General features: G+C 41.8%; 3 protein-coding genes across 7 annotated transcripts; 2 read left to right on the top strand and 1 right to left on the bottom strand.

Moving 5' to 3' along the window:
* Positions 1-566: 566 nt before the first annotated feature.
* Positions 567-9,134, top strand: LOC112463232 (cytosolic carboxypeptidase 6). 2 transcript variants are annotated; one of them, XM_025029490.1, is made up of 9 exons: positions 567-864; positions 4,308-4,672; positions 5,333-5,766; positions 5,968-6,171; positions 6,326-6,549; positions 6,752-6,947; positions 7,289-7,629; positions 8,560-8,623; positions 8,703-9,134. In XM_025029490.1, exons 1-7 carry the CDS (start codon positions 849-851, stop codon positions 7,611-7,613), a joined length of 1,764 nt encoding a protein of 587 aa, XP_024885258.1. In that variant the 5' UTR covers positions 567-848; the 3' UTR covers positions 7,614-7,629; positions 8,560-8,623; positions 8,703-9,134. The 2 variants fall into 2 exon arrangements, with proteins under 2 accessions (XP_024885258.1, XP_024885257.1); XM_025029489.1 differs by lacking the exon at positions 567-864 and adding an exon at positions 3,702-4,042.
* Positions 9,135-13,884: 4,750 nt separating this feature from the next.
* Positions 13,885-19,087, top strand: LOC112463204. Of its 3 annotated transcripts, none has more exons than XM_025029424.1 (7): positions 13,885-14,027; positions 15,117-15,415; positions 15,524-15,926; positions 16,043-16,357; positions 16,455-16,851; positions 16,988-17,618; positions 18,032-18,188. In XM_025029424.1, exons 3-7 carry the CDS (start codon positions 15,597-15,599, stop codon positions 18,072-18,074), a joined length of 1,716 nt encoding a protein of 571 aa, XP_024885192.1. In that variant the 5' UTR covers positions 13,885-14,027; positions 15,117-15,415; positions 15,524-15,596; the 3' UTR covers positions 18,075-18,188. The 3 variants fall into 3 exon arrangements, with proteins under 3 accessions (XP_024885192.1, XP_024885190.1, XP_024885191.1); XM_025029422.1 differs by lacking the exon at positions 18,032-18,188 and adding an exon at positions 18,213-19,087 and having other exon boundaries at positions 13,928-14,027; XM_025029423.1 differs by lacking the exons at positions 15,117-15,415; positions 18,032-18,188 and adding an exon at positions 18,213-19,087 and having other exon boundaries at positions 13,942-14,027.
* Positions 19,088-19,373: 286 nt separating this feature from the next.
* Positions 19,374-25,155, bottom strand: LOC112463202 (ionotropic receptor 25a). 2 transcript variants are annotated; one of them, XM_025029421.1, is made up of 6 exons: positions 24,211-25,155; positions 23,446-23,913; positions 22,403-23,200; positions 20,536-21,374; positions 20,132-20,467; positions 19,374-20,056 (listed from the first exon to the last, which is right to left on the bottom strand). In XM_025029421.1, the coding sequence occupies exons 1-6, from the start codon at positions 24,331-24,333 to the stop codon at positions 19,711-19,713; spliced, it is 2,910 nt and encodes a 969-aa protein (XP_024885189.1). In that variant the 5' UTR covers positions 24,334-25,155; the 3' UTR covers positions 19,374-19,710. The 2 variants fall into 2 exon arrangements, with proteins under 2 accessions (XP_024885189.1, XP_024885188.1); XM_025029420.1 differs by having other exon boundaries at positions 23,446-23,804; positions 24,201-25,153.
* Positions 25,156-26,308: the final 1,153 nt, after the last annotated feature.

The following is a 26,308-nucleotide window of genomic DNA, read 5'->3' as shown; positions in this document are numbered from 1 at the left end:
ATACATATGTATATGTAATTACGTATCTCCACCCGCCTTCCTCGCCTCTTCTTCCTAGGAGTTACATAAGCACGCCAACCAACGAAATTACAGGGAAAATGAACGATCCTCGGGACTAGGAGTCGGAAATGACGTGACTGGCTGCTAACTAGCGTCTGATTTAACGGCTATGTAAAATCGTTTAATTTTCAGGGCTGAGTAACGATTTGATTAACTCTGTGATTGGACACTTTGAAGAACAATTACACGAAGGGCAAAGCCCGCTTATTGATCTTCAAAATAAGAATCTTATTTTCGAGAAATAATTTCCAGTTGACCTGTGTTATCGATGGTTCGGAAAATTCACCATCGTTATTTGAAGAATCAGATAACTACGACTTATCATGCGATAAGTCACACCTACATGAGACTCGCATGCCAAAAAGTTTTCGTTGCTTAAAAGATGAGGCTAAGTTAAGATCATCGCCTTTGAATATTCAGATCGTTTGCGCTCCAAAAGTATTCGCAACAAGATAATTCTGTTTTATAGGAGAATAAAATTCGAAGAGATACGTCAGAGCGCTATATTATAAATAAAGAGTTCATTGCGCCGCCAGTTCAATTCGTTCCGAAGCAGACCTCGGGTCTACTGTCGGCATTTTTATTTCTCCATTTAGACAGGTTCGTGTCCTCAGCTTATCTGGAACAGTTTGCAGTGCAAGACAACCGCGCTGCGCTCGAGACGCGTATTGCATATCGATTCAACAAACCAAGGAAACCAGGATGGACTCGGCGACGGTGTCGCCCAGTGCGCAAAGTCGCTTCTTGCATGGTCCAGTCCGGAACAAGTCCCGCTGTGTCCCGCCAACATGTCCGAAGATACCGGTACGTATTATACCTACGTGTGCTCTTTATACGTCGTCTCTTCAAAGCAGGCCTCGCGGGACCCGTTCGTGACTGCACGCGCTATCGCCGACCTGTCACGCGTCCGTACACGTTCTCGATGGATCTCGCTCGCGATCCGTCAGATCGATCGGATCCACTTTGCGAGGGGTCACGCGAGGATCATCACGCGCTCGCTGATTGCACCCTGACATTTCCCATCTCGCACTGGCTCGAAACTCCGCCCGGGAGACGTAGGCGAACACCGACACAGGTTGTCAATCACTCGGCCGAAGAGGTAGTTCTAAGGACGTAAAATTGACGGCTTTTTCGAGCTGCTTCGCGCACGCGAAATCGAAAGCACGGCTGAAAGTTTCCTTAGTTAACTAAATGCGCTTTACATGCTGATGAAGCATATGCGAGTTATTTGAGGGAGTTGTGGAATTGTATCGCAAAGTTCAATTTCCAGTGCGTAAGGATTTTTTCTCTTATTATTATTTTTCTTCGCTTTGTGATATTAATCACTTGAAATCGGTTATTATTGGCACTTCCGGAGAAAATGACGATGTCTAGCAGATCTACGTTTGTGTGTGTTTCTTCCCTCGTAATTAATTATTTACTAAAGTTCACGACTGCGATGAATTATTGTCATGTGATTTGTATCTTAGTTAAGTAAAATAATTTATGTGAGAAACGGTCTGTGAATTTCGCCAATATTTCCGACGTTTTATCGATTGCAATTCACGACCTCATGACGACATTCTGGTCGTGGCAGCAATTAAAATAGGACGGAGTTCAAGAGATGGCCTTTGTTATTTTCCTCGAGCGTGTAACAGAAATTCTCGGAAATTTAGCATGAGTTTACTGTATATTGCAGTAGTATACTGTTGCACAATTTTCTTTCTTTTTCTCTCTTATTCTTTCCCTTCTCCGCCCTTTTCCGAGCTTTTCCGTGCTTTCTATTTTTTTCCATTTTTAATTGCATTTTCCGGGCGCCATTCCCGTCGCTATCCGATTTCCCGTCCTAAGAATTTCGCAATATTTTTTCAACGTAATCGCAGTAAAATGTAATAGCAATTTACTTCAGAAAATTTAAAAATCCTTGAACGAATGTTGCATTATCATTGATAAAAATATAATTTATGCGGTAGTTTTGCAAATTGTCACACGTGCAAATATGAGTATTATAAATAGTAATTTATTTAACTTTCTGAACATTTTGCATGAGATAGATCATACGCCTGTTAAATCTTTCACGCCACTTAATCTTTCTAATATATTCCAAGAATAGAAGTGCGAGAATGCAAAAACGAACGATTTCCTAATTCATTTATAAATGTCACAGAATGTAAATTAAAGTCAAACTAATTATATATAATCAATAGATCTCAAGATTATTTATTAATATTAATATATTAATATATTAATTATATTCATTCATTATATAAAGTCTATTATTCTATGAAACATTAAACTGCTCGAATATCTATTTAATTAATCATCGATCGGACTAGTAAATTAATTAAGTCGAACTTTATTCTAAAATATCATAAACAGTCAATATTTTACGGTAGTTCGAACACCATACGTGGCACTGAGAGATGTTACTATAGATAGACACTGGCTAGACAGAATATTCAATATTTCTTGAAAAGACAAAGCGCAACTTTTCTGTTTCCGCGCGTTGAATCATTGACGATCCAACTATACGTATCTTGATGTAAATTGTAAAGTTAGTATATCTACCCTTCTTGCATGCGGAGGAGGACTATAGTGTCTTTAGCTATAAAATGCGACATTTGCGTCGTCGAGTAGCGGATGCGATAGAAATAGATATCGAATGATCTGAATTTAGATCTGCAACTGTATTGCCACACCGGGTTGAGATAAGAGTTTCCATGATAAAGAGCGCGATAAAGACCGGTTTAGCGGAATTCTGTCCTATATGCGATATTATAGCGATGATGGAAACATCACGGGACTTCGTTATCTATTCTTCATAATTTTTGCTTCTGTATGAAATGTATGAAACGATGTCTTTTCTCCGGATCGAAAAATATTATTTATAGAATAATTCTACCATTTTTACTTGTGTGTGTGTGTGCGACAATAATAGTCGACATATTTTAATCGTACATTCTTATGGACAGCTGATCTACATCCTTCTTCATATATAAATAACTTAACTGAATTGTAGAAATACAAAGTTTTACAATAATATTAATAACATTTTTTATTATTATTTTAATATAACCGATTAAAAAGTCAAACAAGTGTTTAGCAAATAATTATAATAATAATAATGGCGAACAGAGATTTGGCCTTGTGTAATTCTCGTGAAAAGTTCCACTCGATAAATTGTAGGTATATAACATAATAACGAAGAATATATACCTATGCAACGGATAAGCGTGACGATTCTCGGAATATATGTATATTACTCACAGTTAATTGACCTCTTGATAAGGGATAACGCTATATGTATCGCTATATGTATATGAGTATCGCTATATCCCGGCCCTCAACTTCGTAATTCGTGTAAAACTATCGCGACTTTCGCCATGCCTCTCAATCACGCTCCGCTCTAATCTCAGCATCTGTTGAATCAAATCAATCAAAGAGCGAAGCCGACTTCCGAGCTTGCCCCGAATGAGCCCAGATCTCGTGACCGCAAACGAGTATTCTCGGTTTAGCCCGGGCTTCGATGTGGGCGAGGGAGAAATCAGACTGTCGAGAGATCGCACGTACGAGATCCTTGACGCCTGGCAGCCACGCGAGTTTTCGCCGCGAGCCGATTCCCAGATTCGTTCGTTCACGCGAGATCGCGAACCAGGCGAGATTCCACGAAGGCGGACACGAGCGTGCAGCGAAATCACGAGGTTCCGCTTTTATCACGTAGGCGGTAACACGTACCACGATGTAGAGCCGGTTTCACAGAGCCATCAGTCCCTCATTGTCTTCCGTCCGATAGGTCAGAGTGTCGTTTGCTCTACGCTTGCTCTACGCTTGCTCTCGCGTCGATCGTCCAAAAGGATCGTCGTCGTTCGTCGTTCGTCGTTCACCGATAGTGCCGGATAATGTCACCCTGTCGATAGATCGTTCCGTATCATTTGGAAAGTCATGGTTTTCTCTTGCGAGGGACGAGACCCCTTGGAGCACACCAGTCTTTATCAGCGCGCCGGTCAGACATTCCGCATCATTATGTTTCATGAGTCACACGAATAACCAATATTTCATCGCTGTATCAAATTATTTTAAAATCACGAATCAAGCGTAATACAATAATAACATTGACAACGTTATAATTTTCTTCCCTTAGGCAATGAAATTATCACGATTGCAAGATCTAATAACATCTAGAAACATCTATTACATCTAGAATCTACATACATCTAGAAAATGTTTATGTTTCTTGTTTAACCATTTTGCTGGACCGCTGCTTGCAGATAGTGAAGACAGCGATGCCGAGGGTGGTCTGGGTAACGTAAACAAGATGGTGATGCGACCACCTGGCCACAGCGGTAAAGCTAAGAAGGGCCACATTTGCTTCGACGCGACCTTTGAAACCGGCAATCTCGGCAGGGTGGATTTGATCTCCGAATTCGAGTACGATCTCTTTATTAGGCCTGACACTTGTGGGCCCAGATTACGCCTGTGGTTTAACTTCACCGTAGACAACATAAAGGCGGATCAACGGGTGATCTTTAACATCGTGAACATCTCTAAAAGCGCCAATCTCTTCCGACATGGGATGACGCCGTTAGTGAAGAGCAGCACTAGGCCGAAATGGCAGAGGATACCGCGAGAACAGGTAAAATTTCGAAAAGTCAATGATTATTGATTTAAGTCCCGTGTCTATGGCAATTTATGAATTTTAAGTTGATTGCATTATTAATACATTTTCAGCTTCGAACGTTGGCAAAGAATATTGCCTCAGTCTTCCTTGATATAAATTTTTAAGTTTGTTAGAAACTAATAGAAGAATAATTTTAGAAAAGTGTCTCAGTACGATTTAACTATATCCTAAATTTGCAATTTCAATACGCAAATGCACATCCATATCAATCTAAAGCAAATCTAATCAATTATATCTATCGCGCGATTGACGCAGACATTTCAATTGGCAGTATCGCCAGTTTAAATCTGTAGAGAAACTGTGCCAATACTTCCAATACCCAATTATTCCCTCAAGCACTAGCAAATTAGAATTATCGGCATCGCGAATTGATTGATGATCACCATCCTTGCCTACGTGGCTGATAACTATCGTAATTTTGGTCGATATCTTTATATAAAACAATATTATAACATGTTATTATCAAAACATGATTTTGACAGAAATCATATTTACTGGTAACCCCCAAGAAGTTTTTCTTGATGTTTATTTTAGTTCGTGTTATTAATTCGTTATAATTTCATCAATTGTATTGAAGTAATTAAAAGCGCTGATTCGTTCCTCTCGATGTTGCAGGTATTCTATTACAGATCCGCGCAGCATCAGAATCACTACGTGCTGAGCTTCTCTTTCGCGTTCGACCGCGAAGACGACGTTTACCAATTCGCACTGACATATCCGTATTCGTACACGCGTTACATGGTGCATCTCGACAACTTGTGCAGCAGGCTACTGTACACGAAGAGAGAGACGCTGGCTGAGTCGATCCAAAAGAGGAATGTAGAGCTCGTGACTATAACCTCCGACCTCGAAGACACGGAACGACCTAGAAAAGTGGTCGTCGTCCTCGCTAGAGTTCACCCCGGCGAGTCGCCGTCCTCCTTCGTGTGTCAGGGTTTGATGGACTTCTTGGTCAGCGCGCATCCTATCGCTCAAGTTCTAAGAGAATACGTGATATTCAAGATAGTGCCGATGCTAAACCCCGACGGTGTCTTTCTCGGAAATTACAGGTGAGAATGCTTCTAATAGGATCGGAAAGAAATCGACTTTTATATATCTACGTAGCTACACATTTCAATAAATTGCCAACAAATTAAAACTCTAATTGAAAACCAAAGAATCAATTTTATAAATGAACTGTTTTCGCGCTTCTACGGAAGCTCTCTTTTTATCACGGATAAGAAGATAATACGATTATTTTTCGCGTTAAGATCCACCGTAATGGGATTAGATCTGAATCGATCCTGGAATTGCATCTCCGAATGGATTCACCCTACCCTGCTCGCGACTAGAGCGATGCTGAAGTCGCTCGATAAGAACTCGCATACTCCATTGGATTGCGTTCTGGATTTACACGCTCACACCAACGCCACGGGTGTCTTCGTCTACGGAAATACGTACGATGATGTCTACAGGTAATTCTAGTCCATTTCAAATAATGTTAAATGTTCCGTTAAGCCAAATTTGAAAGAGTTTATCATTAGTCTACCATCCATAAAGCGAGAGAATAAAAATTTAACGTCAATCGCGCTTGTATCCTAATCTGACTCATGGCTGCCAGCCTCTCAGGTACGAGAGGCATATTGTCCTGCCGAAATTGCTAGCTCAGCACGCGGAGGACTATGAACTAGGCAACACCATGTACAATCAAGACCACAACAAAGCCGGAACTGCCCGCCGCTATTTGTGCTCTATTCTAAAGGAGCACGTCAATTGCTACAGCATCGAGGTTTCCATGTATGGTTACAACAAGAAGGGAATACCGGGTATAATGCCGTACACGGAAGAAGGATGTATCCTTCTCTAATGATTATATTAATTATAGTCACTCATAAATTTAAAAAATACCAAAATTTAAATTTAAAAAAATCTTTAAAAGTATTAAGAGTATTTCGGTATTAATTAGTATACATAATTGCGTCAAAATTTGAAATAGTTATAGATTCTAATACACAATCAGAGAAAGTTGGGTCCTTAACGGTCGGAATCAAACAGATTACAGACTAGGACGCAATTTGGCGCGAGTTTTTCTGGAATATTACAAGCTCACTGGGCTTATCCCGTCGGGGCTTCCCGATCAGCCGTCGAGCAGACGAGCGCGTCAATCTCGACAGAGACATCGTCTTCCAAGGGAGCCCAGACCGAGAACAGTCCGAACTCCGGCGACCTTGCATCTCGCCAGCATTTACGAGTAATTATTTCAACTATATCGCATGCAGATGCATCGATTACCTCGGAATGTCACAAAATCTCTATCATAAACTGTTTATATTAGAGATAAAATTAAGGAGAAAGAATATCGTTTCAGTATTGATTTATTAATAATCCGCTCTTTCGAATACGGGCAAATGATCACACGGAGACGAAAAAATTTAATGACGTAAGAAAAGATCGACGGCGATAGTTCTCTGGTAAACAGTTTCTATTGGAAATATAGAAACGTTAACTCGAATTCAGGATAGAACAATATGGGTATTATTTATCATTTATCGAGACAAATTACAGTCGGCTAATCTCGGACCGAATCGTCAGGTACTTCCGGGAGGAATCTGAACCGCTCCCGAGCGCTCGTTACCGATCGATGAGCGGTACGCGGATGGGACAGCAGCCCGGAACCGGAATCGCGAGTGAAACTGGAACGGGCGTCGGCGGCGGGTGCAAGAGCCCGAGCTACAGGTTCCGGAGCCCCGGGGCACCGCTCGACAGGGTGCAGACCCTGACGGGGCGACCCGCCGCCGCCGAGCCGCGGCTCACCATTATCGATTTCAATCAGCTGACACGGGGCGGTTTGGAGCTCGCAGCCAACAAGAACAAACCGACGGTTCCATGCAAGAGGATCGTCAGGTCGCGCAGATAGCGATCGTCTCGCCTCGGTTAACCCTAGAATCCATGATACATTTTTTTGACCTTCTAATCCATGACTGGGGGCAATATCGACCCCACGCTTTATTTGATCGTAAAACCGGTCCTACAGAAATAAAGGGCCTTTAAACCTACATGAATTTCTTCGTTTTTTAATAACGAAGAGAATGGTATACGGTAAATTTAATTTTACTCAAGTTTAGTTAGTGAAAAATCCATTTAAAGACTGAAAAACGCAGAAAATCAGCAAAAACCTCTTTTTTTAAACAAAAATTTGTATCTTTTTTTGTAATCAACCGATTTTAAAATTTCAAACGGGGTTTTAAAGAGGACACATTAGACTATTAGAAAAAAATTGTCATCGCTATGTTCTGTTCAAAAAGTATATTTATTTGGGACTATAAAGATGAAGAAATTCGCAAAGTTGAAATACGGAAAAAGTCGATGAAAAAACCATAAAAAATTGTATTTTAAGTATTATTTCATTTTTATTTGATACAAAATAGTAAAAAATATGAAAAAAATGAAACATTATATCGCCCAGCCATTTTCTGCGAAATGTCAATCTTCTTAGGCAACGGGATTTTTACCGACTAAATTGTGTGATATTTCGTCTTAAATAATATTTATGACTATTTATGCTCAGATTACGTAATAATACATGATATATATTGATTCTAGCGAAAAAATAAAATTAGCTTACCGTGACGAAACTCAAACGGCAAGTCACGACTGGGGTCGATATCGACCCCACGCCCGCTTTACGACTGTGCTACTTCACTGCTAGCGAACAACTAACGCTGCGCCCGACATAACCCTACTTTTAGAAAGTTGAAATGAATTATGGTTCAGGTCCTGAGTCGATAATGTCACTCGCTAGCTCAGGAGCGTAGTTCAAAGTTCGCCTGGGGTCGAAATCGACCCCAGTCATGGATTCTAGGGTTAAGGAGAGATCCTCGGCGAACCGATCCTCCAACGTCTCCAAGGACGCGAAAATCAAATGTGGTATACTATTACTATTTCCTATATAAGAAAATTGCCTTCGTGACAACGTATTAAGCAATATTGGTTCACGTGAATGTAGGTGATTGCATCGATTCGCGCTACTTCTGGCAACGGAAATAGAAGACTTCTCGAAGAGAAAAGGAACCCGAAGAATGCACTCGGATGCTGCTTCTATACAATTGCTACTATCGGGGTTTATTAATGATAAGAAACTTTCGCTACTTTTACACCGAGTAATTACAAATTTAATAATATCAACGATAATAGTGCACATTTATTCTTCAAATTATGCAATACCCTATGTGCAATTATGCATAATAATATTATGCATTCTTCCACATAGATCTTTTGAGCCTTCTCTCTACAGTACACCATTTTCTCTTTCACTCTTTTCTCGTGAAAAAATAATCTCTAATAAATCTCTATCTCACATTGCATGTTTCCAATTTATATTATATACTTGTTAAATTTCTTATAGTTGTTTATAATATCGTTATCAATATTACGTGTATAATACCAACTTCTACATTCAAAGATTAATATATTAATAATAAGAGAAAAATATATATACAAATTATACTAAATATAAAATAAAACATATACAGTATGCTCGCATTATTGATACCATTCCCGAATTGCACCTAGAGCTTTATACGTATGTTGAAATATAAAATATCACATATAAAATTCGTTCTACTAAAACTATAAAAACTTTTAATACAGTTTCATGTCAGACAGTTTATTTTATTACAATACGAGTAAAAAAATTTTTATTGGAACATGTCTAATCAATAATTCTTTAATTTAGAAAATTGCTCGACTTTTTTTCATTAAAACTAATTTGATCAAGACACATATGACTCTTTGGTTTCTCGGGAGTACTGCGCATTTCACGATGTCTGTCAAGCACACCGAAAACGATCGCACGTGGCGATCGACCATACGCTCCGGATGCATTTCGGGAACAGTCGCGGTGCCTCCGCCGACACCCACGATCAACAATGATTGCATGATTGCATGATTGCACGTACCTGAGAGAATGCGACAATTACGTTTCCTAAAACTCAACGAACCCGCGCTCGAGGCACGCGCGCATTGGATGGACAGAAGACGCAGGTACTACGCGACGGGCCCGTTACACCAGGCCGGATATACGGGCCTAAGAATACTCGGAGACTGGGCGCGGGTGTATCCGTGGCATTTAACGTACTACGGCGACGACAACGGCGACGGGAGAGTCGGTATACTAATCGTGCTTGCGAATTCAACCACGAACAACGAACAAACGAATTTACCGTGTGCGTGTATACGTGTGGGTGTCGCGTGTAAACGTGGGTACGTTGTGCGTGAGAGAACGGGTCGGTGTCCCTGCGTGACTAAGATCTGCGTGTGCGTTTCCGTATGTACGTATATGTGTGTCTATGTGTGTGTGTATATGTGTATTTATATATATATATAAATATATATATTATATATATTATATATATGTGTGTTTGTGTGTGCGTGTGTGTATGTGTGCTGATATATTTGCGATTATATATTATACGTGTACATGTCAATCAATCGGAACTGAAGAGGAACTAAAACGGAAAGAAATGAAACTATAGCGAAAGAAGGGAGCAGACAAGCGGCCAGTAGCTCTTCTACCCCTGGGCTCGAGACGGAACTGGCCCGTGGGCCGCTCCGACGGGCTCGCGAGACCCCTGTCGACGATCCCTCCCCGCCGTCTATCGTAACGCTCGTCTCTGCCCAACCACCGTCGCCGTTACCACCACCGCGCACCGCTCCGCTTACCTTGCATCCTGCATCCTCGATTCTCGCCGCCCCGTTCTCACCCTCCTCCTCCTCCTCCTCCTCCTCTCCCTCCCGCCGTCGTGAGTGCGTTTTCCTCCTCTCCGTGCCACCCCGTGCATCCCCCTCGAGCCGGGCCAGGCACTTCGGGGTTGGACGAGAGCAGGGCGGTGGTCGTTGAACCAGGTATATAACGACTGACGTCTGCGTCGTGCCGGTTGCGCAGCAGCGAAACCGCCCTTACGCGGTCGTGTTCTCTCGCGCTTTCCCTCCCCCCTTCCATCCTCCACCCGCCCTCTCGTTCTACCCTCGTTCGGTGCTCGGTGCGCGGGGTTGCAACCCATGCACTCTCACTCGCTACAGCGCAGCTCTTGGACGGTTCCCCAGGAGAAGCGACTAACGAACCGCGCGAAGCGAACCCGGGCGCAGGGCGCAGGACGGTCGGTATATGGGCGGCGAGGGGTGAACGGTGGACGGTGGACGCGGCGGACAGGAGGAGCGGAGGGGTGTCGTGGGGGATGGATCTGTGCAACGGAGTCGACGTGTACGCGCGCCAGTGGATTAATATCGGAGACGCGTTGAATTCGCCAGGGCCGAAATGATTTAATTCCGGCTTTTAATCCGGGCTTTTATCCGCGCCTCGATATCAGATTATACATCGTCCGCTCCTCTTTCCCACCGTAGTCCCGATGACGTTTTCTTTTATCCGCCGCCACGGGAACTTTGCCAAGAAGCTGGCCAACTGAGTGAGCTATACCTTAATCGTTCCCTCGCTCTTTTTTCTTCGCAAAAATCGGGGGTTTTATTGCCCCCCGCGAGAGATCCTAATACTGTCAAAACTGTCGATTAATCGCGTCACGCTCACGCTTTTAAATTTCGCCTCGCATTAAGAATTAAGAATTTTGTTTTGCTCCAGCCTCGTCGTCGTCGCTCTAATGCGAATTAAATCGCGCCATAAATCGCAACATTTCCATCCTGTCCCATTCCTGTTCCGAGCAGAAATGAAATATGATAATTTCCGCCCTCAGATGCTAAATAGCATGTCGAAAGATTTCCGATATCAAGCTATTAAACGCAAGGGATAACTAATGGATCTATTGAATCGATTCTTATTCAGATTTAAAATTAATTGTAAGATTCTCCGTTTTTTTAAATAATCCCAGGCAGAAACCTGCGAACACTGTTTTCTAAATATAAGAATACGTTGAAAGAAGGTTTAATCTTAGATAAATCATAATATGAAAAACTCATTTTTCTTTCTACCTTCCTATCGAGATATAATGATAAAAAAAAAAAAGAAAAAAGAAAGAAGGTATCTCTAGAAAAGGGAGCGATAGGGAGAACAGATATCCATTAAAAGAAGGGAAAAAAGTCGGACAGTTCTTTGAGCCGTTTTTCTCTTAATGGATCTTTTCTTAGACCTAAGAACTCTAAGCAGCTTCATCACCCCCAGAGGCGATCATTTTATCTGCTACAAGATTACGGCTACGCTATCTTCGTATCTTAGCATATGAAGCTGCTAATAAAATGAGCGAGATTATTTATGTGAAATTTGACTTTGTATAATAAAAAGATTTTGCCACTTTTTATTGTTATCTTATTATTATGATATTTAAAAAAATTATTATATTGTAATATTTTAGTTCATATAGAATCCATCATCGCGATCGCAAGTCATACGTGAAAACAAAATATGCTTGTATATTGTATATTTTTTCCAGTTAAATATATATGAGAGACATTATTATTAACATACTGATGCGTGTATTTATTTAAGAAAAACTGACTCATAATATGAGTCTCATATTTTCACAGCGATGATCAATTTTAAACAGTGTGCTGCCATCTACCGTAATTTTCCTAAATCTTCTGAGAGTTTTCGCTGTACTTTTTTAAAGCAATGATTGTAATAATTGAATTTTCAAACACTGTAAGGCCAATTATTCCAACCTGTTGGTAAACTAACTAATAGTTAAATCATATATATGTCTTTGTTTATCCTTTACATTAGACAAAGATAGACATATGATTTAACTATTAGTTAGCTAACCAACAGGTTGGAACAACCGGCCCTAAGTAATAAAATATAAATTAATCTTTTATTGGCTGTGCCATTTTTTTATCCATTCCTATACACTTTGCAGATATATCGAATAAAGCGTGTGTGACGATTATTGTATCTATCTGCTAAACGACGTTTTCTAATTGTTGACGTCACTATACTTGCATGCAGAAAAGTTTTATAACGCTCTTTTCGTATTCAATTTCAGATGTAGCAAAAAGTGAGAATTATTATCGTCTCACTGCGACACGCGAGACAAGGATTCTATTAAAGATTCAGATGTATCGCGTTTCGAATCATTTGTCTCTCATATATATGCACAATTCACTTACCGATCACGGCATTCACGGCATATTGCAGAGGACCCGTCAAATCATAGCCGGAAGGTGCGGGAGGGTGATACGACGGCGGGCATTCATTTCGGCCATCCCACTCGTTGCAGACGTTGCAGTCGGCACGAGAAGTAACAGAATATAGAATATACAGCGTACATTCAGCTTGCAACACACACACTCTGTAACCGGAGGATTTCTTTTCGTTCACGAGAAAAAAATTACTTAGCACGAGCGACAACGTCTCGCCGCGACTTGTACCGACGTTCAACGAGTAACGTATTACTTGCGCGCGCGCCACACGGCGAGTCAAGCTGATGAGCCCCCGAATCCGGCCGAATCACGTTCGGCCGCCCGCGCCGGCGCAGCACGCGGTGACGCGGCACTCGGCGGTGACGGCGGTCACGTCACGATGCCGCGACCGTTGAATGAATCCGCCGATTTCGGAGTAGCGTATACGTTCCAAGTCGGCGCGCGGACGATTGTTTCCATCGGGATGCAGGCTTCTCTTTGCTTGCAGCTATTCAGCATTCAGCGCACATATCTGTGGACGGTTTGAATTTTAAAACATCAACGCGCGTTCCGAAACTCATCGAGGAGAGGCTTAGAATTGTCCAGTCCACAAGTGCATGTCCAAAAGCAATGCGGCTTGTAAAAATCTGCTGATTCTTTAATATGATTGGTTCTTACCTCCGATTCTTCCCCGGATCCGAGTGTAGAAACCAATCGTTAAAGAATAATTGCTTTTTCCGCTGAACGCAGCCTATCATAACGCGAGGCTATGACGTCAGTTTCGAATTTTCACTGTGCCGCGATAGCAATGACACGTAACTTTTCCACTAATTGTATGGCGGAAACGTGAAAAGATTTGTTTGAACTCAGAATCATTAACTCGACGAAACGTGACCGCGTGAATAATAAAAGTTTATGCGGACTAGATAGAGGAAAAAGTTAAAAGAAAATAGTTTCATGTGAAATTACGCGATCGATCCTTAGGACATTGTTATCAGCGTTGAAGTTGGCGTTAACAATGCTCACAACTTCATGATCAAAGGGGGTTAGGGGTGCAGGGGGAGCGTGCATGAGTCTGCGTGTGAGTACGGACGTATGGAGCATGGCTGTGGTGGAGTCCTCCTCGGTTTAGTAGCTCGCCATGTTTTTTACTGAGTGGGGTGTGTAGAAGAGGCCGGGGTGAAAAATCATCTCTCGAGGCATGCAGGTACGTCGAGAATCCTGGATTTTTTCGTCGTCTCTCGATTAAACGCACGGGCGTCCGAACGCGGAAGCCCGCACGTCGCGAGGCGGACCCGCGTCGCCGTCGACGACGAGTCGCGTTTCTCGTTTCGTAAATCGTAACGTCGTCACGCACGGGCTTTCGTTCTGGGCAGAGCTATGACTCAGGCGAAACTCTATAGCGCAATCGGCAAGGTTATTCGCGTTGCACCCCCCCCGGGAGCACGGGCTCCCGCTTCCCGCTGCCAGCAGTGCCAGCGTCTCGTCTCGTGCGCGCGGACTCGCGGACACACGACACGCGGCCGCGGCCGCCCGTTGCGTCCCTCGCCTAAATTCGCCCCACTCGGCTCGGGCGCGCGTTCTCCACCTCCGCGATAACACCTAAGATGTATGTATACCTACATACGTCGATGCTTTTGTCGTACGCACGTATCTACAGATAACGCGTACGTCGTACGTCCCTTTAATGCCTTCAATAACGACCACAAATGGTCTCGGGCGTGTGTCCGTCGTATGACGTGCGACTCCGCTTGCACTTCTGGAAGTTCTGGATCCTGGTTTTTCTATTTCTTGTGCCTCTCTCGCGTGCGTTGATAGAATTTTTCGTTCTGAACATTGCTGTGCCCAACAGCCCAACAAAAGTTGGCTATGTGTATACGCATGTGTACACATATCATCTATATATGTATGCACATATATATCTGGTCACCTTGACGTCCCTTGTATTTCTTTAAATAGATACAAATAGACGTTAGTAGAAAATGTTACGTATAACTAAATATTATATATTGCCTATAACATCTCGAAACTTTAAAGTGATGCTGATAATGTGAAAGTATACAAGTAAGGTAGATATTTGTAAATTATTTTTGTTGTTATTGAATATTCTAGCACAGATTACAACTGTAACATGTGTTATCGAGCTGTGAAAAATAAATTATTTTTATGAAAAGTATAATTATATTAGTAAAATTAAAATAAATATTATTTGTAAATGAACGAATATTATTTGCAATGTGTTTCTTTTCTACACTGAGAAATACGTATTTATACTGCTTTCACTTGTTACTTTTAGTGTCAAAATGGGAAGGAGACTATACTCGTTATCCTTCACTAAGACCTGCCAGCCTCACTTCAATGATATATCCACCACCCAAAAACTAAAGAATTTTTAAACAAGATTACTGAAACTTTAAGAGAAACAATATTAACAATATTTCTGGACGATTAAATAACTTAATGCGAAAAATTCAAAATAAGAACTACAGACAGAAAACGTTCGATAAGTCTGTTGATTAGTTTGGACGACGTAGTGGTGGATTCCATAAAATTGAAACATTATACGACAATAATAAAATACTGTACTGTACATAGGTGAGTTTGAGAGCGCTCAGATTTTAAATAATCTAAGCTCCGTTTTAATGATTCCCTATTTAGACGCCATGATATCTAAAATCAAAGTGTGGTGTTATAATTTTATAGGAGAGATGATCACCCTGGAGATAGTGAAGTTGGTCAGAGTTCCTGGGTCTAGGAGGAGATCTATTAAGAGGGAATGAGGAACCCAGCCTTGCATTTGGTCGGGATAGTGACGTCCCCTGGAGGAGGTGAAGTCTTTGGCTCGAGGGCCGAGGAGGAGTTGCGCCAGTGGCTTGAGACACGCCTGGACGCATTGGGGATTGACCCAGTTGCGTACTCGCGCGTTGTACTCAGCCTATTGCGCCGCCCCGACTCGGCCCTAAGTCCTCCAGAAGAGGCAATCGAATTAGGTAGAGGCACAGGACGTCGCGTACGTGCCTCCCGACCTAAAGCAAAGCTGCCAACGCATGGTGACGGGGAACAACGACAAGCTGTTGTGCAATGTCTGACAAGTGCTGCTGATGACGTAAGTTTTATAGATATAGAAATATATTTTCTACTAGGAATATATAAGATTCCTACGTTTTACAAATTGCCTATGTTAAATAGTAACTATACATAAAAAGAATATTTTTTGTATAGAAATACGGGGTAGATGCTCTAGTTGATGAATTGTGCGTAAAACTGAAAGAATTAGAAGGCGGAAGCTCGTATGATGAAGAAGAAGAATCCAAGAAATCTCACGATGAGCCCGAAACAAATTTAGAAACGCTCACATCTCGTGACAAGGCTCTCAGATATTACGCAGCATTTCCAGCCTTGCAATCTGTATCCATTAAGAAGACTCCTGCCCAGAAAGATAGAAATTTTGCCAACAGCAACAACAATAAAAACTACGGAATTAATTTGCACAATAAAAATAATAACGCTTGCAATAAAAAGACAAAAATGTCTATCGTGAGTATAATACTTTTATATTTTTTTTTTCTCTCAAATCTTATTGACGTAGTAGTTTCCGTTACGATAAGTCATATTCTTTTTCTTTTCTTTCTAGAACATCGAATCACAAACATCAGAAGAGAAAGAAAGCTTTGGATTTGCTAAATCAATGGAACGGGAAAGAGAAAAGGAACTTGATCAGTTAAGATTAGCGCAATTAAAGGCAAAGTTTAACGAGAGCTTAGAGGCACTTTGGAATTCAGTACCAGGCAATGCACAGGACACAGCTTCGATATGGGCAGCTCCGACACTTTCCATTCCTTCTGGACCTCATTGGCCCACAGACACTACCAGGACAATCTTCACCTTACCCACCTCCTCAGATAATGGCTACGCTACTGACACACCAAACCAAGAATCTATTGTTGACGAATCACCGCTTACTCCATGGGGTATTGATGTAATCAGCATTGAGGATAACGCAGATGAATGTAGCAATAAAGATAAAGCAGGTCAGATATCAATCCTTGATGCAATATTTTATAATTTAAGATTTATATCAAAGTAATACTTATAGTTGAAAAATCTCGTAGAGAGTTTAAATTTTTTTTATCAGGGGAGATTTTTATATTAGTGATATTATTGTAGAATACAACATAAATTGGATGAATTCGCTTGTGGATGGGTGGTGGAACGGAATTGACAATACAAGTTTGTATTGTCACAATCCTCAAAAAGATGACCGCTTCTTTCCGGTAGCGTCGAGCAAAACTCCGCTTGGAGTTCGCAAAGAATCTCGTTCGAGTCTGAAGGTAAACAGCCTTCCAGAACCAGACGAGGATCTATTGACTTCCGCACGTACTCACTTTCGTCCGATAAAGGACGATGGTCACTGGGCAGATGGGACGACGTTTACTGTGAACAATACAGTAGAACGCGTTGCTTATCGCAGATCTGAGTCAGGAAACTTACTGTACCTTCCTGGCGGAGAAAGCCCGTATATGGAGTATCGGGAGAATGACGCGGTGGCATTGTCCGCGTCTACGAATTTAACGCTGAAGTTTCGGGTGCGTCAGTGCGACAAGAGTGTCCAAACTGAGCCCGTACGATCTCCGGTCAAACGCCGCATTCTCTCCGAACAAGATCATTTTCGCTATTCTCCGGTCGGAGCCGAAGATGCCGTTTTACAAGAGCAAGAAAATAACGAAAAAGATTCTTTTGCTTTGGATCAACTTGGCTGGATGCAGTCGAGTGTACCTCTGCACAATGATAGAAAAAGGTAATGAACATTGTTAAGATACGCCATGTATTCCAAGCGCGTCAATTGCATAGAACGTGTAACGTCGTTAATTACGAATACAATAAGAGAAGAGTGACTTTACACTAATTTTTTTTTATTATTATTAAATGGGTGAGAAAATCAATATTGTCAGGTTAAAAAACGAGATTTATAGTATCATATTATCCAGAATTGGATAATAAAACAGAAAAATTGGTATTCATAGACTTATTATCTATTTTCGAAGATAAATATTAATGTATGTGTGATTTGTTCTAAGTGGTTAAAAAACTTTAAGAAAAATAAAAGATAAAATACTCTCTCTATACATATAAATATATTCCATTTTTATTGGAAAATAATTGAATGACTTTAGCTCTCCAAAAAAATTTAGGCTCAAATTTTTTTTTTAGGATAGAATCCGTGCTAAAAACGAATGAAATGGTAGAGCAATGATTTTACTACAATAATACCTGTCCTGGACTCACTTGCAATTCTGAAATATATTAATAGCGTGTCTGGATAAAAGTTTTACGGGTACAATTTAGTTTTGTCACATTGCTATTGTACCTAATTACATATTTTTTCCGATAGAAGGCACAGTAGCAGCTTCGGATTCCAGCCACTGACGACTTTACGTCCGTTGACCTTGTGAACCGGATAATGTAAGCTGCAAAATAATACTATATGACTGGAGATTTGAGGTGTTTAGCTATACTTTTTTTTCGCAAAATAAAAAAGCGATTGATAGGATTGTGAATGGGGGTCCTCTTGGCATGTGGAATTTGTTATGCATGTATCCAAGAAGGCACGAGTAAACCCCATCGTCACTCGTAATAAGCAACATGCAATCGAAACAACGCGAAACAAAGCGAGAATATTAACTATTCATTTAGATAATTAATAAATAATCTTTTGATGAGAGAGTAAAGAGGAAAGGAACAAAATAAGAAAAAAAAAGAAGTGTATATGTTACACACAGCGTTTCACGTTTCGAGAACGTTGAAGATGTAGTCCACGCTATTTCAGTTGTAGGTTGTTGATTACTTTGTGATTTTTGAGGAGAGAGCTTAGTACGCTGATTTTTGTAGAAAATTATAGCGAGCAATTTTGTTTCTGACCCGACGTGCAGGCCAAGAATATCTACTTATTCGATTTATGTATCGAAAAGAAAAGACAAAAAAGGAAACGAAACTTACGAATCAGAAACAAATTCGAAAGGACAGTTGAGTACTTATTTTGAACGCCGCACGAATGCAAATCGGGTATTTAATTAAAGAGCTGTTCTATTGTTGTTTTTCGTAATTATTAATGGATTATCTTAATCGTATTCCCCTATAATTATGATTTAACTCCCTAGAAGATTAATCCCTTCTCCAAAATCCTTTCCTTCTCCCACGTTCCAAATTTCCTTGTATCCATTGCTTTCCCTGTGCTCACCCTAAGGAAATCGAATAACTGAAAACATACGTGTAAAAAAAAACGTGTAATTTCAAAACACGTGCTTACCTTGCGAAAGGTATGCGAAAAAAATACAAAAAATGTTACTCTAGCATGCAGATGCCTTTGAAACGAATGTTGAGTGATGTAATGATGTTAATGCGTCGAAGGAATGTGTCACTTATAAACAACTGTCTTTAGGAAATAATGTGAAAGAAACATACGCAATGTAAAAAAAAAGGGCGCTCTTTGTCTTTCCGCGAAATAATGTACGGAAAGGATAAATAAAGGCATTGCAAAGAAGAAAATTGTACGTCAGTTTTAAATCTTCCACTCCTATAAATTTATTTATCTCTCTTTGTCCAAGAATTCCGCAATTAAACCTTTCTTTAAAGTTATCTAAAACCACAAACATTTAGCGCGGAGTTTATATGCTAAAAACATGCAAATGGATCCTATAAAAATGTTACTGTATTTTATGACGACCGCTTTACTGTGCGTCACACCAATATAAAAATTCATGAAGATTCATGAATTTTGTCTAATATCTCATTAATATAAAATTGACACGGTCGTCTAAAAACGCTTTTATCCCTTTGTGCGACAGCTTCATACTTATAGTCTCAAATAAATCCTCTCTGAATGTTTCAACCTAAAATCTCGATCTAAATTGCGAGATTTTTTGAAACGCATGTGTAGGGGCAGGATGCAAATCGAACCGAATTGACTTAATTCCCTTCGCCATTTTCATTTTCGGGGGCGTAACTTGATGTACGCTGACTTTCGCACGGTGCCGATAATACCAATACTCGAAGGCTAATGTGAAGCAAGCGAAGATGATGCCCACAAAAATTACGAGGAACACACCGCCAATATTTTGAATACTGATACCATCGCTCTGATTATTTTCTAGCTCGCAATTCTTTTTCATAGGATTCTGCTTCCACCATTTGTCCTTCAATTTCTCCAATCTTCTCTTGTTCAACAGTATGAGAATCCTATGGCAATAGAAAAACGAAAGATAGGAGATTTGGTTTTTACGAAAAAAAAAAGATAAACGTCTTCGTACATACGCATTGTTAAATTGATCCTTTAGCGGTGAGCCCTGTTGGACGGCGATAGCATAGGGTTTCCTTGAAAATTCCTCTCCGACTTGAGTCAGATCGCAATTCGTCATGACAAGATACTTGATAGTCGAAGCGTCCTCGATGAAAGCGAATTCATTGTTCGCGTACTGATCCTCCTGTCGAATTCGCCTTAGCGCTTCGTCGATATCGGCTGGAAAGCCAGCTTCTTTCATGGCTTGAAACATTTTTGTATACTTGTCGCTAACAGGATAGTCCCAGACGGCTAGTTTCGCCCTTTCTACGTCCGACAAGCTATCGTTCAGGCTCATATCTTTCCAAATTCTATAATAATTTAAAATATATTTAAAAGAATCACGCATAAAGATCTGATTTGAGAAGTAATCACTTACTCGTAGAAGCGCGTCTCGATGTCTGCCATTCTCTGGAAATAGACGTACGCCGGGGAGTTGGCGATAGGCGCATATTGTATTTTGTACTGTTTGCTCAGGTCCTCCAAGGTCTCGATAGGTATCTCCAACCTGGACACCGTGAGGAAAGCTGCCAAGTTAGCTGTGTAAGACGCAATGATGATGAACCCGAAGAGCCACCATGTAGCCGCCACCAATCTTCCTGATAAATTTTTCGGCGCCTCGCCACCACCCTGGGGGGTCAGGGAGGTCATGCAGAACCAGAAGCACTCCCTGATATTGAACTCCCTCTTCTCATCGTCGTCCTTGTACTTGTCACGATTATTCTGGTAGCTGTACGGCGACCAACGGTCGAATAGCCACATGAGGAAGCTGGTGAAGAAGTACGCCGCCAGGATGCAGAGCCAGACCTCGTTCTCTAGCACCGTGAGAAACTTGAAGAGCGACGTCGTCGGGTTCGTTTTCTGCATCACGATCGTCAGGCCGACCAGGTCGTAAAAGGGCACCGTAAAGTCTATGACTTTTTCTCGTTCCGCCATGACCCAGAACGAACTCAGGGCGATGTCGGCGCGTTTATCTATCAGCTCTCTCATCATTCCGGTCCAGCTGCCGTTCTCGCTTAGCGAACCGTACTCGTGGTCCTCCACCTCGCGTACTTCGTACTCGAACGGCACAGTTTCGCGAATCGCGTCCAGCAGATCGATGCAGAAGCCGTACCACGTCCCAGTTCGATTATTGTACATCATGAAGGGTGGATGTTGCACGGCGACCACCCTGTAGCTCGTCACCGCGGTGTTGTTCATGATCTTGTCGTTGGTAACCTTCGCAGAACGCAAATTCTCGTGATAGGCGAAGAGTAAAAGAATCAGACAGAAAATAGAGCAAGATCAATACACAGGATGACGATTGTCGTATCCAACTACCTCCGAGACTCCAGAGAATGTGGAGCAGGTGCGAAGCATGAAACGAGTGAAACTAAATACGCAAAAGGGTTTCGTGACGCTTTTATAGCGCGATACAATGCGCAAGTAAATAAAAGTATACATATATGATCATTACGCTCTTGCCACCTTGAACTTTTTCCAGGACAGATAAGCGAGCGTCATTAGGGAACGACAGCGCGATAGATACGACGGCGAGATATTACAATAAAGAACTTACGCTGAAGGAATTTCTTTTTTTTTCCGACACAATCCCTTTTAATGAATATCTCGTATTATCATAGTTCTGTATTTGTTAATACTCTTTGCGGGAAGTTAATGCAAAATCGGCTTAAAAGTAAGCTCGAGTTTCAGCGCCCTTTATTTAGCGGTATTCGTTATCATGCAAACGCGATCCAGTTTAAACATGCTTTGCAAACGAGCGAATATTCAAGAAGAGCTTAAATAAACTCCAACAGCAATTTTTACATGCTATCTTAATTCAATACGACAATTAATTTGCTGGTTTTACGAATTATTTCCATATCTATCCGTAGAAAAGGGTAGTACAATATGAACGGGAAAAAATATATGAGCCATCGATCGCATAAACGTCGCTCGGTCAGGCACGAGTCAACGTGACGGTCAAGCGTGATCAATAATCCTCGGATATATGGCATTCGAGGATTGGAAGGAAAATCGAAGAAGCCGTATAATATATTGACAACATTATCGTAATACGGAAAAAAAATTGCTTATTGTGATACACTGCTTGTGTCATAGAATCCCCTCATCTTATCGTGCAGGCAATCGATTTCATCATAATAGATTACGAATAATTAGGAAGTCAATGTTAACACACGACACATCGTCCTTCAACGTTTTTCACGTGACACGCTACCTCTCGTTTCAAGCACAATTGGACTTACCTGCAAGGGCACCTCGATGCCCGCCTGCCATTCTCCGCTCTCCTCCTTCGACGTAATCTTTTCCTTTTCGATGTTCACCATATATACGATCATCTTAAAGTCCGCGTGATGCTCCCCGTTCTTCCTGCCCCAGGTAATATTGGCGTACGTCGGCGTCATATTTTTCGAGACTGCCATCAGTTTAGCCAGGAAATCCAGGCCTCTCGTCGGCGTGTTCGTCTCGTCGTAGCTGTTGCAGTCGATATGATGGGGTTTCAAGGGCCAGTCGCCGTTGTCCAAAGCCGACTTCATCGCGCTGATACCCAACAGAGTCAAATCGTAATAAAAGGCGGACGTGATAAGCGGTTTCTGGAGCGTATCCCTTACAACAAATTCCGCTTGATTTTTTTCATCGCTCACCACTGGCGGTTCCGGCTTCATGAATAAAATAGTGGTGTTCTCGCACGCGCAGCTCGGCCACGATTCCTCATCCAGAGTCAAAATAAACCATCCGTACTTCCGTCCGGTAAAGCTCAACGATTCCCCGGCGTCCAACAGCATACTGATGGTGTTTTCATCGCCGAGTAAGAAATAGTTTACCACGTCCAAGTCCCGCAACTTGGACAATTGCTCCTTTACGTTGTCGATCATATCCTGCAAACTGTTGATGACGTGCCTGGTCGGCACGTTCAGCAGCAGACTCTTGTACTTGTGGTTCATGACGAAGTTTTTGTCATAAAGGATGCCGGCATTGGTGATGTTCATTTGAATCGCCAACTGACGGATCGCCTCGGGCAGAAGATCGCTCGGTGGCATTACCTGGAACGAAATACCGAACCACGGAAAATTGCAAGAATATTTGAAGAATTTTTCAAGTAAATTTTTCTAGAGGAAACTATGTAAATTCCAGTTGATTTATTTCTATGACCTATATCTACAAAGCAAAATGTATAAAGCTTATATCGGTCGGATATATTTCTAAATTTCACGTTATATCACGCATGTATCAGGACGCTATGTACTTCGCTATCAGGACTTTTTACGTGCGTAATTGGACATGGTACCTGAATCAAATAGTCTTTTTGATCAAGGTTGAGATCTCTCCAATAGCGAATATCACCCTCTTGACCGAATTGGGCGGATAAAGTCGGGATCCCCATGGCCGCGGTGAACGAGCTCGAAGCTTCGGCGCCCAAGTTGGCCATCGTCATGTCCAAGATCAGATCCGGGACGGTCGCGCCGCCCTTGCTGATAGCCGAGCTCCAGGTGTTGCATATAGTCTCGAGACTCTCGCTGGAATCGTTTTCGTTGATCTGTACGGACCACACGTTGCCCAGATGACCCGGATACTTCTCCTTCAGAGCCTTCAAAGCGCTGGTCACGCTCGCGTTCCCCACTTCGTTCTTCTCACCATTAATTATAACTAATTGGGGAAAAAGCATCGCGCCGACGTGGCATGCAAGAAAAAAGAGAAGGCAAAAGCAAGTCAGACGATTAATCTTAAGACGTAACACCTTAGGGCGCTCTACTGCCTTAAATAGCTCATTAATGAGAAACTACAACCGTGCGCTGTGAGACAAAAGCAGTTATCGCGCATCGGATCGTTTGAAAAGCGGTAATGGACTGGCCTAAAAAGCTGTCGACGCCTTCGCAAATGGAATCTTTTCTTTCGTATGCGCATAGAATGTGGATTTGTTTTCTCTTTCAACGACAGAGATGCAACCGGTGACAATACGTCACGTGTGTATCGATCGCATAATACGGTTATCTACAGCGCTACGCAAGATTTTCCAATTAAACTTCTATAAATGAAACTTACAAAGATTCACCGGTCTCGATCGAGCTGGTTTCTGTTTGTCACCGTTTGACGTGTCTTCTACTCCGTAGGCAGCAAAAGTCACCGATAGAACGTACAGAATACAAATCTTTGCGACACGACGGCCGGATATCATGATCGCGAACGAGTGGGCGTCTTCCAAATAAGCTTCGAACAAAACTCGAAAGGAAATGGCAAAAGTAATTAACTCAGTCTGAACACGGGAGATACTTTTAGCGATACAAATCGAAGCCTCGAGCGTCTTGCTTATCGCGCAATATCACTTATCGGCGCTCAGCTTTCGCTCGTCCTCGCAACCCAGGGACATCGAAGGTGCATTCAGTTTCAGTTTGTCGGCGCAAAAGTTCGCCGCTTTAAGGAAACTCGGCAGTATTCCCCTGCGCGATTAACTGCAACTGCAACTCTATATTGAGAGCTTAATATCGTTAATACGGTCTCGAAGCGAGCGTTGTGTGTGGAACTAGGACGCCAGGCTGGAGGCTGGAGGCTAGAGGCACGGCCTTCGCGGTCCAGTTACGACTCGAGGGTGGAAACCTCGATGGTGGCTACCGCCGTTACGGCATCGTCGAGGAAACTTCCCCTCGAGACGATTCTTTTCGGACCTGCCATACAGCGTTTGGAAATTCAAAGTGGATATTGCGCGTAGAAAACGGTCAGCTGTCTACTGACAGGTCGGTTCGCAGGCAGCTTCGCTCCAGGGTGTCCTCCGGTTTATTTGTGTTTGTCCATCGGTTGCCGCGGGGATGACCCTAATCAATCGTAGTCAGCACGTGTGACCAGCGCCCCTGTTATCTCCTCCTTTAACGAAAATTTGACGGATATATCGGGCATTCACGTGTACCACGATACTTTCGTGGACACGCGCATGACATAACTCTCGTAAGGCCAATTCCGTTGTACGTTGTTTCCTCGCCTTTATCGCCAACTCGTTTCATCATCGCTGATAAACGGGTTATGGATTAATTATTTCGACCGGGAATGCTCATTTACGCGAAGCGAAGGCAACGACGGGATTGACACGTGGAACCAAGCCGGGAAATTGAATTTGTTCGAGTCAAAGCGATCGAAAACGATTTACACACGAAAGAATGACCGCCTGTCCGCCTGTGTACGGATTATAGAGGCGCGAATGTTGGAGAAATTGCATTTACGCACTGGCTACTGGCTTCGATGCAATCGATCACTTCCACTTCATTTATTTGGTATTTTTCTGAAATCGATTTGCGTAGAGATTTCAAAATAAAAAAAGGATCATCAAGAAAATACGAGATAACAATTTTTATTTGGAATCACGGAATCGGAATCGAGTGTTACGCGACATCGTATTCCGTTTCCGTATAAAATATAACTGCCTTCAGGATGAATCTCACCCGTGACGGTGATTTATAATCCGTTAAAGTGCATTCCACTCAAATATTCAGTTTAATTTAGTTGTGCACAATAAAGCGAGATCACTTCGTCACGGTGCGTGACTTTCCGACACATATGTGGAATCTCTTTTCCATTTTAACGAGATTTGTTTTACATTCAGCCCTTCGTCCCCAAAGTAATTTAAAAAAATATTACTATATTACACAGTATTTTCTACACTATTCTACAGTAAACACATTTTTTCCCAGACAATACCGCACTATTTGTACGTTTGAATAATTCTGAATTTGGATGACATAATCAAAAGTTTTACATCAGGCGAATCAACTTACATCAACTAAAGCTTACTCTTCTCACAGGCAAATCGACCAGCTGCAATAATAAGTCGAAAACTACGTTCCGTGGTCCAGTAACACATAATCGCGCGATATGAAGTAAACTTCGTCCTTGACACACATGCAAACTGCCGTGGTTAACGAGCAAACGGGATTACGAATCTCGAAACGTATAATTTAAGCACAATCAACTCGAAACCTTGTAATAATATCTAACTCCATCTGCCACGTTCAAGACGTCAGATACGCGCGGATATCGCGTGCGACAGTACTCGAAGTAACCGAATGGGTGTGCTATTACAGCACGATTATTATTATTATTATTATTATTAGTACTTTCGCTATTAAAATTGGAGATCCTTACCTTAGATAAAAAGCGAACAT

Source organism: Temnothorax curvispinosus, unplaced genomic scaffold, assembly GCF_003070985.1.
Source record: "Temnothorax curvispinosus isolate PA1 unplaced genomic scaffold, ASM307098v1 QBEX01013129.1, whole genome shotgun sequence".
Classification (NCBI taxonomy): Eukaryota; Metazoa; Arthropoda; class Insecta; order Hymenoptera; family Formicidae; genus Temnothorax; species Temnothorax curvispinosus.
Note: the sequence above shows the minus strand (reverse complement) of the source record. Positions and strands in the feature narration are given on the sequence as shown.